General features: G+C 35.3%; 1 protein-coding gene across 1 annotated transcript in view; it reads right to left on the bottom strand.

Annotated features, from left to right (window-relative positions):
* LOC150104182 (sodium channel and clathrin linker 1-like) overlaps window positions 1-14,448 on the bottom strand; it is a 222,682-nt gene that overhangs the window by 107,653 nt on the left and 100,581 nt on the right. The window contains exon 10 of the mRNA XM_090396804.1: window positions 5,027-5,118. Within this exon, the coding sequence (XP_090252930.1) occupies window positions 5,027-5,118 (92 nt within the window). The remainder of the gene's footprint in view (window positions 1-5,026; window positions 5,119-14,448) is intronic.

The following is a 14,448-nucleotide window of genomic DNA, read 5'->3' as shown; positions in this document are numbered from 1 at the left end:
AGATATCCAAAATCACACTGGTGAAAGTTTTAAAGATATCAGAATTAAGGTAGTAGAGAAGAAGGTTTTGCAGATTGTGGTGATTTGTGCACTGCAAGGTTTGTCAAATGAAAGGCAGTGCAATGTGCTGTCAATATCATCAAATTCCTGATATGTACCCTAAGGAGGGGGGGGGGTTGCATAGGTATTATGATATTACTACATAAAAATTACACTATTAGTAACTTCCGATCAACAATTCTCTCTGCAAATTAATCTTTAAAACTCCAACATTATCAGATCATATATTTCTCTCTAAGGCACTTTTAAAAATCCACCTACATCTTGGTCTTCCTCTGTGTCTTTTTTACTCCTGCCAACCTGGCAAAGAACACTTGATTTACTATTCTTTCTTCTCCCATTCTGTTAAGTGATCATACCATTCAAGATTAGCTCAACTAACATATTCCTGAATGCTAACAGTTGCAAGTTGTTTCCTAATATCTTCTTTAATAAGATATTGCCATTGATACCATCTGTTCGCTCCTTTAATCTTCCTCAGAACTCTCATATCTTTCATCTGAACAAGTGCTTTATTTCTAACCCAGCTCTCAGATCCATAAGTTAAAATTGGTTTGAACACTGTCATGTATATAGCTAGTTTAGTCATCATTATCAATATCAATTTCCTGACATGTACCCTAAGGGGTGTCAGGCTACTCTGACACACTACATGATTAAGATGGAATTATTATTAATTTCCTGTCCACAATTTTCCTCCAAATTAGTCTATTACATGTCAGCACTCCAATATTGCCATATGTAATATTTCATGCTTCTAAGGCACTACTGACTGAATCAATCCACCTAGATCTTGATCTTCCTTTGGGTTTCACTCCTACCATTTTGGCATAAAAACACCTGTTTTGCTAACCTTTCCTCTCCCATGCTGTTTAGGTGACCATGCCATCCTAAATTAGTCCCACTTACAAATTTTTGAATGCTAAAATGTCAAGTTCTTTTCTAATATCTTCATTTTTAATATGATTCTGTCATTGCCATCTGTTCACTTTCCTAATTTTTCTCAGAACCCTCATAACAGTGGTCTCTAGTCTTTGATCGAGTGCTTTATTTCTAACCCAACTCTCAGATCGATAACTAAAAACTGGTTTGAACACTGTCCTGTATACTGTTAGTTTCATGTTTTGACTAATTTCTCGCTTATTCAGCATAAATGAATACAAGTCTGCTCACAATACCAGCTTTGCTTATTCTGTTGTCTATTTCCAAATTTAATTTGCCATCATCTAACTATGCCTAATTAGCAGAAATATTTTACTTTTTTTATAGGCTCTTCATGCAGAATGCAGTTGGTGTGTTCAATGCTTTTACCTATTTTCATAGTTTTGGTCTTTTCATTGCTGATTTACATGCCAAATTTGTTACAGCTATTATTTAATTTAGTTAGAGAATCCTTTTTTTTCATAATTTGATCCATATAGATAATGAATAAGAATGGAGATAATGTGCCGGACTGGTTGGTCGAGTGGTTAGCGTATCCGCTCTCCAGCCAAAAGGCTGCGGGTTCGGATCCTGCCGTGGGCATGGATATTTATGATTGTCTGTGAAAGTACTAGTAGTGGTAATCGGCGGTAGATGGCATTGGTGGAGTAGTGAGAGGAAGAGTTGTAGAGTAGATGCCCTCCCTCGATGAGTCTTTGGACTCCCTGGAGGTGTGATATAATAATAATAATAATAATAATCATAATAATGTGCATCCTTGCCTTATCTCTGATTTTACATTAAACCATTTTCCACATTTTCTTGTATTCTAACTGATGTTTTACAACTTAAACATAGACTATGTATTGCATTAACTATTTGTCGTAAAGTAAAATTCTGATCTTAACAACCTCTTTTTCATCTGAACCTAGCTGGTTCTTCTTCAAGTTTATCATCATCATCAAATTCCTGACATGTACCCTCAAAGAATGTCCAGAATATGATAGTACTACATGAAAAACTTACATCATTATTAACTTGCTATCTACAAGTTTCCTCCAAATCAATCTGTTACCTGTCAAGACTCCAACATTATCAGATCTTATATTTCTATCTCCTATTGTATATTTCTATTGTATTGTATTAAATAGTGCATATTTAATACAATACTTAATACAAATACAATTTAACAATGACAAATGTGTATAACGAAAAAACATAAGCTCATCCGTGTTATAAAATACAGAAATCAATATACAATGCATAATAGTGCAATGCACAAAATTATTGGCAAAAACAATATATAGGAGATAAAAGATATACCCACATATGTACATACCAAATAAAAAAACTAATTGATTGATTATTTTGCATTGGTTAATTTCTCATTTTATACTCTTATTCTAAAAAAAGTTTCAATATTCTTATAAAAATTTAAGTATTCTCTAATTAGCTTTCTACATGTGTTCATGTTGGTCTCATTTTGTATTAAGAAACATAAGCCATTAAAGATTTTTGGAGCCATATATATATATATATTAAAATTTATTTAATGACTAAAAACCGAGATTTTGAGTAAAAATCTTTATTAATACATACGACTAGTTTCGTCTGAGACAGACTTCATTAGTTGTAAGTGAAAAGGAAATAAAAAATATCACAGAAAACCATACAAATACTGAATTTCTACATAGCAGAACGTATAAAACAACAGAGGTTAACGTTTAAATGGAAGAAAGAACTCTTTCTTCCATTTAAACGTTAACCTCTGTTGTTTTATACATTCTGCTGTGTAGAAATCAAGCATCGTATGGTTTTCTCTGATATTTTTTATGTCTTTTTCACTTACACCTGATGAAGTCTGTTCTCAGACGAAACTAGTCATTTGTATTAACAGATTTTTACTCAAAACCCCAATTTTTAGTCATTAAATAAATTTTAATATGTTATCAAACCGAGTAAACTTTCAATTTAATATATATATATATATATATATATATATATATCATCGTCATCAAATTACTCACATGTACTCTCAAGGGGTGCACAGGATATGATAGTACTTCATGAAAAATTTACCTCATTACTAACTTCCTATCTACAATTTTCCTCAAAATCAGTCTGTTACTTGTCAAGACTCCAACATCATTACCAGATTTTATATTTTTATCGCCTAAGGCACTTTGTACCATATCAATCCACCTATATCTTGGTCTTCCTCTGGGTCGTTTTCCTGCCAACATGGCAGAGAACACTTGTTTTGCTAATCTTTCCTCGCCCATTCTATTCAAGTGACTATACCACCTGAGATTAGCTCTGTTAATGCATTCCTGGATGCTGACAATGTCAAATTCTTTCCTAATATCCTCGTTTTTAATATGATATTGCCATTGATGCCTCTAATCTTTCTCAGGACTCTCATATCTGAAGTCTCTAGTCTTTGGTCAAGTGTTTTTACTTCTGACACAGCTCTCAGATCCGTAAGTTAAAACTGGTTTGAACACTGTCTTGTATACAGCTAATTTAGTGTTCCGACTTATTCCATATGAATTTATTCAATTGACTTCCTACCATACCAGCTTTGTTGATTCTGTTGTCTATTTCCATATTTAATTTACCATCTTCACTAAAAATCGTGCCTAAGTAGCTGAAATGTTTTACTTGTTCCACAGGTTCCCCATTCAAAACACGTTGACATTTTCAATGATTCTACCTATTTTCATTGTCTTTGTCTTTTTATTGCTGACCTTCATACCATATCTATTACAACAGTTATTCAATTTAGTCAGGGACTCATGCAAACTCGTAGCAGATTTATTTAGAATTATAACATCGTCCGCATAAAGCAAAGAGCTAACATCAGCATCTCCAATTCTGATATCATGTTTAATACCACTTTCCTTCCGCACGGTTAGCCTAGTGGCTTTGCACTTCGTAACCATATGCCTGAGGAAGGAGTGTCCTAGATTCGATTCCGGTCAACGACGCAAGGAGTTTAAGGATCTTCCTCAGCCATAGCCAAGTTAGCTTGTCTTGGGTGTGGACAGCAGGGTTTTTTCCTGCCAGTTTATCTGGTGTTTTTTATCCCACAAGCAGGCAAACCAGTCTGAGGACACACGGATTACAGTCAGGAAAACTGACCCAGCCATAGGTCTGATTCATCAGCCTATGCCGGTTCCGGAGCCTGGATAAAATTTGGGGGGACTAGATGGTACCGTGAACTCCCGTAAAAAGGGGGAATGCAGTATCATCACACGAAATTTATTTATTATACCACTTTCCTTCATAATGTGATCCATATAGATAATGAATAACATAGGGGATAATGTACATCCTTGTCTGACACCAGATTTAACATTAAAGCTTTTCTTCAACAATTCTTCTCGACCGTTTCTCAAGTAAACTGGCATAAATCTTGCCTGGAACACTCAGTAGGGAAATACCTCTGTAATTCTCACATTCAGTTTTATTTCCCTTTTTATATATGGGTACTATTAGAGCTCTACTCCAATCATCAGGAATTCGTCCCTCTGTCCAGGCCTTCTGAACTATGCAGTGCAGCCACTGTAAGACTTTTATACCACCATACTTCAGCATTTCTGGTCGAATAGTGTTTGTGCATTATTTCTTTTTATGCTTCTGGAATTAAATAATTTAAGCCTGGTTTTTTGCAGAAGTATCTTTTCTAATGCTTATGTACTGATTATCAGACTTTAGGAAGGGCAGTATCCTGTGAATATATAATTGTCTAAGTGGTAAGATATTTAATAGGGTATATATGGCATTCATTGTAATGTCTCTATACTTAACCGTTGGTTAAAATGCATACTGCATATTAATTTATTTTATAAAAAGAATAGTGGTGTGATATGTTCCTCCCCAACTTAGTATACTGTACTCTATAGCAGTCTATATCCAGGAGAAATATAATGTTATTAACATTATAGGAGATAAAAGATTGTCACAGTTAAGAATCTTTTTAAAAAGAAAACACGAGATAGCATAAATCTTACTCTGTTACATACTATGATTATTTCATTATTACCTTTTCTGTAAATCTGACAGATCTGATTCAATCGTCAAAATCTTTGAAACTGCATCCTGCTTTTCAGTAACTGCTGATTCTAATTCTTTTTCCTATGAAAAAGAATATCTAAAATGTTTTATTTATTTCAAATGAATGCTTAGCCTCAGTTTTGAATAAAACACTAACAATGTTTTAGTTATCTGTAAATCAAGACAAAAAAGTTTACTTATCATATTTAACAATAACTGAAAAACCTTCATTTAATTTCTGATACTGAGACCACATGTTTCTAAACATAAAATAGATTTATTAAAATAAACAATATAAAATGACAAGTTTCGTAAGTCATTGGACTTATATTATCAGGGATACAAGACTTGTATAAAAAGACAAGAAAAAAATAATCAATTACACACAGATGCTATCAGAACTTCAAAACTAGTACACACAGTATAAACAAGGTGACAAAAAAAAAAAAAAAAAACTCATCATCAAATTCCTGACATGTACCCTCAAGGGGTGTACATGTGACAATGCCCTAACCACAGAACTAAACCACATCCTCAACAGTTTCTCAGCCAATGGCTACCCCCCCCCCAAAAAATTGGAACCAGTAAACCCCCCCCTCACAACAAGGATTACTCTAAATCCATTACCATTCCCTACATCTGAGGCACCTCGGAAAAAATTACCAAAATCCTAAAAAAACATCACTTGACCTCGTGTTACAGACCATATAGAAAATTGGCATCCCTTATCCGCTCCACTAAAGACCAACCACTTCCCCTAGACCTACCTGGTGTTTACCAGGTCCCTTGCAGCTGTAAGCTGCCCTACTTTGGCCAAACAGGCAGGACAGCGAATATCAGAACACAAGGATTACATCCGGTTTCACCAGTACAGCCACTCTGGTCTTGCAGACCATGCTTAGGATACATGCAACAGAATACGGTGGAAGAAAGCCACGGTAACACACCATAGTAAATTCAATTTTGAAAGGCTATTCATGGAATCAACTTCAGCCCTAAGAAACAGTCCAAACCTCAATAAATTTGGTTGCATGAGACTGCCCCCAATTTGGGAGACTTGCATCAGAAGATCTTCAGCCCAATGGCCAAGAATACCTACATAGCCCACTAGGGGACACTTTTAGGAGAAACAATAGCTTCCTGTTTCATCCTCATTCTCTATGTGTAGTACCTGTGTGCAAGTGTCTTTATTTTAAGTTCCTGTGAAGATGGCAAAATGATGTTGCCAAAATATTGGAAATATAGATTAAAGTTTTATTTAATTTATATCCTGTGTAGGTTGTAAATTCCTTAAATTATTTAATAAGGATATGATAGTACTACATGAAAAACTTACATCATTACTAACTTCCTATCTACAATTTTCCTCTAAATCAATCTGTTACCTGTCAAGACTCCAACATTATCAGATCTTATATTTCTATCTTCTAAGTCATTTATAACATATCAATCCAACATATATCTTGGTCTTCTTGTGGGTCTTTTTTCTGCTAATCTGACAGAGAACACTTGTTTTCCCAAAGAGATGTGGTTTCTCAGCCAGAGAAACCACATGTTTCTCTGTCTGAATCAATCAATGTTTTCTTCAGGATTTGCCAATAAACTTCCAAGGTTTGGTTCCTGTTCTCAAACTCTTTCATTTTTTCTTGAATATTGTTTGTGTATTTTAGTGTACAGTTCACATCTGAGAGCTATTAAACTTTTATTCGCTTTAAAACTTTCTTACATGCTCTTCTTTTCGATATGAAATTCAATTTTATTCTGCTCAAGACTAAATGGTGATCACTTCCAATTTCAAATCCTCTGTACACTCTAGTGTCCTGCACTAGGGAGAAAACATCACTATCAACAATAACATAGTCAATGAGACTTTTCTTATTCCTTGCCTCTTCACTTGTGCACATTTTTGTGTGAATTTGTGCACATTTTTATGTTGGAAAATTGTATTAGTAATAACCAGTCCATGTCCTGAACGGAAATCCAACAGATATTTGCCATTATTATTATCAAATTTTCCCCAATATTTTTGTGTCTGACAATCATTTCCTACTCTGCTATTTAGATCCCCAACAAGGACCAACTTTTCCTTTTTCATTGTGTCAGTTGCTTTCTCTAAAGCCTAAAAAAGTTTCTCCACTTCTACCTTAGTAGAACCTTATGTTGGACCATAGCACAAATAAGTCTCATTGTCCAGTTCCCCATTCTGATATTTGTCCTCATCACTCTACTTGATATCGCTTGCCATTCAAGAAGATTAGCCTCATATTTTGAGTTGAATACTATAGCTAATTTTCTTTTCCCTGATTGTCATTGCCTGAATATAACATTTTGTATTTATTGCTCAGAAAAATCTCACCAGATTTTTTTTTTTTTTTTTTTTTTTTGTTTTGTTTCAGTAACCCCTATTATGTTAATCTGGTACTTATCCAATTTTTCAGCTAGCTCCATTTCTTTGCCATTCAGGCTTCTTATGTTCATAGTACCGATCTTGAACTCTGGTGATACTGAGTTGTGGTGCGTTTTCAGATTTGTTCCAGGTAGCTGACTTTTTGCTGTTTGCCCTGGTTCCCTGGGAAAAACAACAGGGACCTTGTTTAACTGGGCAAAGCCTCAGCTGGCATGAAATTCTGTCATGAATTTCATGCCAGCTGAGGCTTCAAAATATAAAATCAAAAATTTTATATTTTGGTTTAAGCCAATAAGAATACAATTTGGACAACTAAATCCCAAATTGCCAGACCATCCTCATTTGTTCAGTACCCAGGGATACCTAACAGGGTGCACCACGAGGTGAGGATTGGACATTAGGTCAGAAGCCCTGGTTGGTTCTCTGCATTCCTTTAAAGGCTATATGGAGGTCTCAGTTATACAGCTTTGACCCTTAAGCACTGCCAGAAAAACCACTAGGTCATCCTTTCATCTTAGGAATTATAGACATGTTAACACAAGAATATTTTAATATTTGTCAAATATTTCAGTCTGAAAATAACAGATTATCTTCAGTAGCTACATAGGTACAGTTTTTAACAAGATGGAATACCAACATTTGATCATTCAAAAGTAGAACGAGCCGTATGATGTTACATTGCTAAGCATTAAAGAGGAAAAAAAATTTCATCAGAGTGATGATTAAATTATAGTTATTAATTCACAATTTCATATAATAATCTTAATTCATAAATAACATTAGACTAATGTAGGAATTAAAAGTCTCAATTAAAAAAAAAATTTTTTTTTAAATGTGTTATCCTGATTAAACTTTCCCATATTTTTGATAAGGATATACAGTCATTTCGATTCAAGTTAGGACGGTGAAGTAAGGCCTCAGCACTCTCTTTGAATAGCCGTTCAAATTTATATCGACATCTGTGTAGAAGGCAAGTCTTGGACCAGAGGATTTGTGGCTTGTCTGTATCCCGTGCTGAGCCAATCCAGACTTATTGGATTTATTGTGCAGAATGTATGATTGATGTTCTTTAATTCTTTTTCTATAGAGCATCCTGTTTGTCCAAAGTAGGACAGATTGCAGTTACAAGGAACTTGATACATACCAGGCAGAGACATAGTTGAGCGTTTATCTTTAGAAGAGGGTGAAATAGGTGGATATTTTGTTAATAAGTATATAAGTGGCTGTTAAATCACATTTCTTCAGATTCTTGAAATTGGTTCTGAAATTCTGGAAATATATGGAATTGGAACTCTATGTATTGATTCTTTGTTGTTCTGGATTGGATTGTAGGAATCGAACAGATGTTGTGTACTTTTTTCAGAGAAGCCATTTAATTTCATGTGATGTTTGATAGTTGAAAGTTCTTTCTGTAATTCACGAGGAGTTGAACAATTAGTTCTAGCTCATCCGATTAAACATTTCATGATTCCTGTTTTTGATAAGGATGATGAGCAGATTGTTTGAGAATATAACATCCATTGAAAGTGGGTTTTCTGTAAACTGTTGTTATTAGAATACCTGAAGGTGAACGGATGAGGAGGATGTCTAAAAGAGATAACTTATTGTCTTTTTCAATTTCCATGGTAAACTTAATACGAGGATGTAAGGAATTGATTCTAGCTAAAAAGGAAGGTAAGGAATCTCTGTTATGAGGCCATACTGAAAAGATGTCATCTATAGATCTCACCCAAAAGGATGGTTGAGGGAATATAGATGAAAACAGGAAGTCTTCTAGATGTTCCAAATACAAGTTAGTTAGAGCAGGTGAAAGTGAACTTCCCATGGCCGTTCCTTCCACTTGGTTGTTGAATTTGTTTTGACACAAGAAACACCCAGAGTGCATCACGAAATCAAATACAGTGGTGCCTTGTAGTTCGTATTTAATTCGTTCCAGAAACCCTTTCTAACTATGAATCGTTCGAAGTCCGAATCAAGATTTTACATATGAAATAATGGAAAGCGAAATAATCTATTAGGGGGTGCTTAAGGGTCAAAGCTGTATAACTGAGAGGAGACCTCCACATAGCCTTTAAAGGAATGCGGAGAACCGACCAGGGCTTCTGACCTAATGTCCAATCCTCACCTTCTCGTAGTGCACCCTGTTGGGTATCTACTTGGATACTGAACGGACAAGGATGGGCTGGCAATTTGGGATTTAGCCGACCAAATTGTTTTCTTACTGGTTAAACCAAAATATAGAATGATGGTACAACATGACAAAATTTCATGCCGGCTGGGGCATCGCCCGGTTAAACAAGGCCCCCGTTGTTTTCGCCAGGGAACCAGGGCGAACAGCGAAAAGTCAGCTACTGGAACAAATCTGAAAATAAACCCCAACTCAACATCACCAGAGTTAAAGATCGGTACTATCAACGTAAGAAGCCTGAATGGCAAAGAAATGGAGCTAGCTGAGGAATTAGATAAGTACCAGATCGACATAATAGGGGTGACTGAAACAAAAAAGACCAAAACTGGCGAGATCTTTCTGAGCAATAAATACAAAATGTTATATTCAGGCAATGACAATCAAGGAAAAGAAGGAGTAGCCATAGTATTCAACACAAAATACGAGGCTAATCTTCTTGAATGGCAGTCAGTCTCAAGTAGAGTAATGTGGGCAAATATGAGAATGGGGAACTGGACAATGAGACTTATTTGTGCCTATGGTCCCACAGAAGGTTCTACTAAGGTAGAAGTGGAGGAATTTTTTGAGGCTTTAGAAAAAGCAACTGACACAATGAAAAATGAAAAGTTGGTCCTTGTTGGGGATCTAAATAGCAGAGTAGGAAATGATTGTGAGACATAAAAAAATATTTTGGGAAAATTTGGAGAAAAGAGCAAAGCTAATAATAATGGCAAATATCTGTTGGATTTCTGCTCAGGACATGGACTGGTTATTACTAACACCATGTTCCAACATAAAAATGTGCACAAATTCACATGGAGAGAAGAGGCTAGGAATAAGAAAAGTCTCATTGACTATGTTATTGTTGATAGTGATGTTTTCTCCCTGGTGCAGGACACCAGAGTGTACAGAGGATTTGAAATCGGAAGTGATCACTATTTAGTCTTGAGCAGGATAAAATTGAATTTCATATTGAAAAGAATAACATGTAAGAAAGTTTTAAAGCGAATAAAAGTTGAGCAGCTCTCAGATGTGAGCTGTAGACTAAAATACACAAAGATTATTGAAGGAAAAATGAAAGAGTTTGAGAACAGGAATCAAACCTTGGCGATTCAGTGGCAAACTCTGAAGAAAACATTGATTGATTCTGCCAGAGAGGCATGTGGTGAGGTTGTATGTAAGGATAAAAAAATCAGAACTCCCTGGTGGACACAGGAGGTTAAAGAGGCAGTGAAGGAAAAGAAGAAAGCATACCAAAAGTTCCTGGCAAATAAGTCAGCTTGTGCTCTTAGAGAATATAGAGACAAATGCAAGAATGCTAAACACTGTGTAAAACTAGCTAAACAAAAGTCATGGGAGGACTTTGGCAAGAATATAGAAAATAAATATCAAGAAGGTGGCAAAATATTCTGGAAGTTGTTGAAGCTTAAGAATGGAGGAAAGAGTGCTATAAAAGGAATTAGAGATGATAAAGGTGACATGAAAACAGGAGAAAAAGATATCTTTGAAGTATGGAGTAATTACTTTGAAAAACTGCTAAATGAAACAAGCAGTGATGACAGCACAGTGGTAAAAAACACTGACCAGGCATGCAGTCAGGAATACATATCCATACTTGAAGTAGAAAAAGCCATCAAAGGCTTGAAATGTGGAAAGGCAGCAGGAGTAGATGATATTCGACCAGAAATGCTGAGGTATGGTGGTATAAGAGTCTTACAGTGGCTGCACTGCATAGTTCAGAAAGCCTGGACAGAGGGACGAATTCCCGATGATTGGAGTAGAGCTCTCATAGTACCCATATATAAAAAGGTAAATAAAACTGCATGTGAGAATTACAGAGGTATTTCCCTACTGAGTGTTCCTGGCAAGATCTATGCAAGTATACTTGAGAAACGGTTGAGAAGAATTGTGGAAGAAAAGCTTGGTGAAGAACAAGCTGGATTCAGGCCAAATAGAGGCTGTCAGGATCAGATCTTCACTTTACGACAAATAGTCGAGAAAGCATGGGAATATAACAAAGATCTGTATTTAAGTTTTGTCGATCTGGAAAAGGCATATGACAAGGTGCCAAGAGAGAAGCTATTCAATATGCTGCAGTTATATGGTGTCAATGGGACATTATATCAAGCAATACTTAGTCTTTATTTGAGTTGTGAGTCAGCAGTTAGAATTGAAGGAAGTACAGGAAGATGGTTTAATGTTAAGTCTGGTGTGAGACAAGGATGTACATTATCCCCTCTGTTATTCATTATCTATATGGATCACATTATGAAGGAAAGTGGTATTAAACATGATATCAAAATTGGAGATGTTAATGTCAGCTCTTTGCTTTATGCGGATGATGTTATACTTCTAAATAAATCCGCTACAAGTCTGCAAGATTCTCTGACTAAATTGAATAGCTCTTGTAATAGATATGGTATGAAGGTCAGCAATAAAAAGACAAAGACAATGAAAATAGGCAGAATCATTGAAAATGTCAACTGTGTTGTGAATGGAGAACCTGTGGAACAAGTAAAACATTTCAGCTATTTAGGCACGATTTTTACTGAAGATGGTAAATTAAATATAGAAATAGACAACAGAATCAGCAAAGCTGGTATGGTGGGAAGTCAATTGAATAAATTCATATGGAATAAGAGAGAAATTAGTCGGAACACTAAATTAGCTGTATACAAGACAGTGTTCAAACCAGTTTTAACTTATGGATCTGAGAGCTGGGTCAGAAGTAAAACACTTGACCAAAGACTAGAGACTTCAGATATGAGAGTCCTGAGAAAGATTATAGGCGTGAACAGATGGCATCAATGGCAGTATCATATTAAAAACGAGGATATTAGGAAAGAACTTGACATTGTCAGCATCCAGGAATGCGTTAGCAGAGCTAATCTCAGGTGGTATGGTCACTTAAACAGAATGGGCGAAGAAAGATTAGCAAAACAAGTGTTCTCTGCCAGGTTGGCAGGAAAACGACCGAGAGGAAGACCAAGATATAGGTGGATTGATACGGTACAAAGTGCTTTAGATGATAGAAATATAAGATCTGATAATATTGGAGTGTTGACAAGTAACAGACTGATTTGGAGGAAAATTGTAGATAGGAAATTAATAATAATGATGTAATTTTTTTCATGTAGTACTATCATATCCTGTACACCCCTTGAGGGTACATGGCAGGAATTTGATGATGATGATTTGATGATGATGAAATAATCTATTCCCATATCCAAAAAATTTCAATAATTGTTTTTTATTTTATCTATTTTAGGTTTTTTAATGTTAATAACTTTGAAAAAATTAAACAAAATAATCTTATATTTATTTTATTAATTTTAATTATTACAATATAAAAATAACAGTGAAGAATATTTTTTTAATATAAAAATCACAAAGATGAAAATAATGCTCCCATTGTTAAGTGTCTTCTTTCTGCTTCTTAGCTGCAGTTGAGAATGCTGATTCACGTTCTCTTTGTTCTGCAGAGAAGAATCTATCTAATGTTGTTTGGCGCTGACAATTTTCTTTGATATTTTTAAAATAACCCATCACGTTGTCATCGAATAAGTTGATATTCTTGGTCACTACTGTCTTATTAGGGTTTCCATTTTTCCATAATAGCTTGTGTTCTAACCCAAACAGAGAACAATTCTTGAAGGTCGGTATAGGAAATGCATCCTTTGGCATCCTTCTCTTTCATAAAAATTTCTTTTTCCACTTCTTTTTGTTGTTGATCGTGAAGATGTTGAAGTTCTTCTATGCTGAGTTCGGTTTTATGATCATCTATTAACTCCTCTACATCTCATCACTCACCTCTAATCCCATAGCTTTACCCAAAGACACAATTTCATTTACAACAGACTCTTCCTAACAGCTTACTACTTCGCTGACTGAAATACAATCTGGCCAGAGTTTTTTCCAAGAAGAAATCATTGTTTTAATAGAAACTTCTTTCCATGCTTTATCGACGATCGTTAATCAAATGAAGAATGTTGTAATGCTCTTTCCAAAATTCTTTAAGAGTCAGTTCTGTGGCATTGGTTATTTCAAAGCACTTTTGAAACACAGTCTTAATATACAGTTTTTTGAAGTATGAAATCACTTGCTGGTCCATGGGTTGTATGATAGAATTGGTATTGGGGAGCCAAAACTTTATCTTGATGAAACTGACTTCACCAATTAAATCCTCCTCTAAATTTGGGGAATGAGCAGGAGCACTGTCAATCACTAGAAGCACTTTTAATGGTAGATTTTTTTCAGTAAGATAAGCTTTTACAGTGGGAGCAAATTCTTGATATCCACTTTTAAAAACGCGTGGATTTTCAGAATGCTAAACGAGCAAAGGCTTCATCTTACAGTCTCCGCTAGTATTACCACAAAGCAAGTCTATCTTTCATAGGTTTATATCCTGGTGCCGTCTTTTCTTCTTTTGTGATATAGGTCCTTTTGGGCATTTTTTTTTCCAAAAAAGACCTGTTTCATCGCAATTAAAAATCTGTTGAGATACAAATCCCTCACTTAAAAGTTTTTACAAATTTGTCTGCTTCTTCTACATAGGCACCCGCAGCCTCTCTGTGCATGACACTATGGATCCCAGTTCGGTTTTTTGGATTTATCGAACCAGCCTCTACTTCCTTTAAACTCCCCATTTTCAGTACTGGTCTTAGGTGTACATTTCTTAAGTTCACTGTGCAGATGTTTGGCTTCTCACAAATAATTTTCTCAGTAATAACGTCACCACCTATTCGCCTCTTGTTTATCCACACTAAAAGGGATTTTTCCATCTCTTCAATAACATGTGATCTCCTGGAGGTCAACGCTGTCACAACTTTAGCCACAT

This window comes from Typopeltis vanoorti, chromosome 8 (genome assembly GCF_054136105.1).
Source record: "Typopeltis vanoorti isolate ZY-2024b chromosome 8, IOZ_Tvanoo_1.0, whole genome shotgun sequence".
Classification (NCBI taxonomy): Eukaryota; Metazoa; Arthropoda; class Arachnida; order Uropygi; family Thelyphonidae; genus Typopeltis; species Typopeltis vanoorti.
The sequence above is the reverse complement of the archived record's forward strand: the minus strand, read 5'-3'. Positions and strand labels throughout refer to the sequence as shown.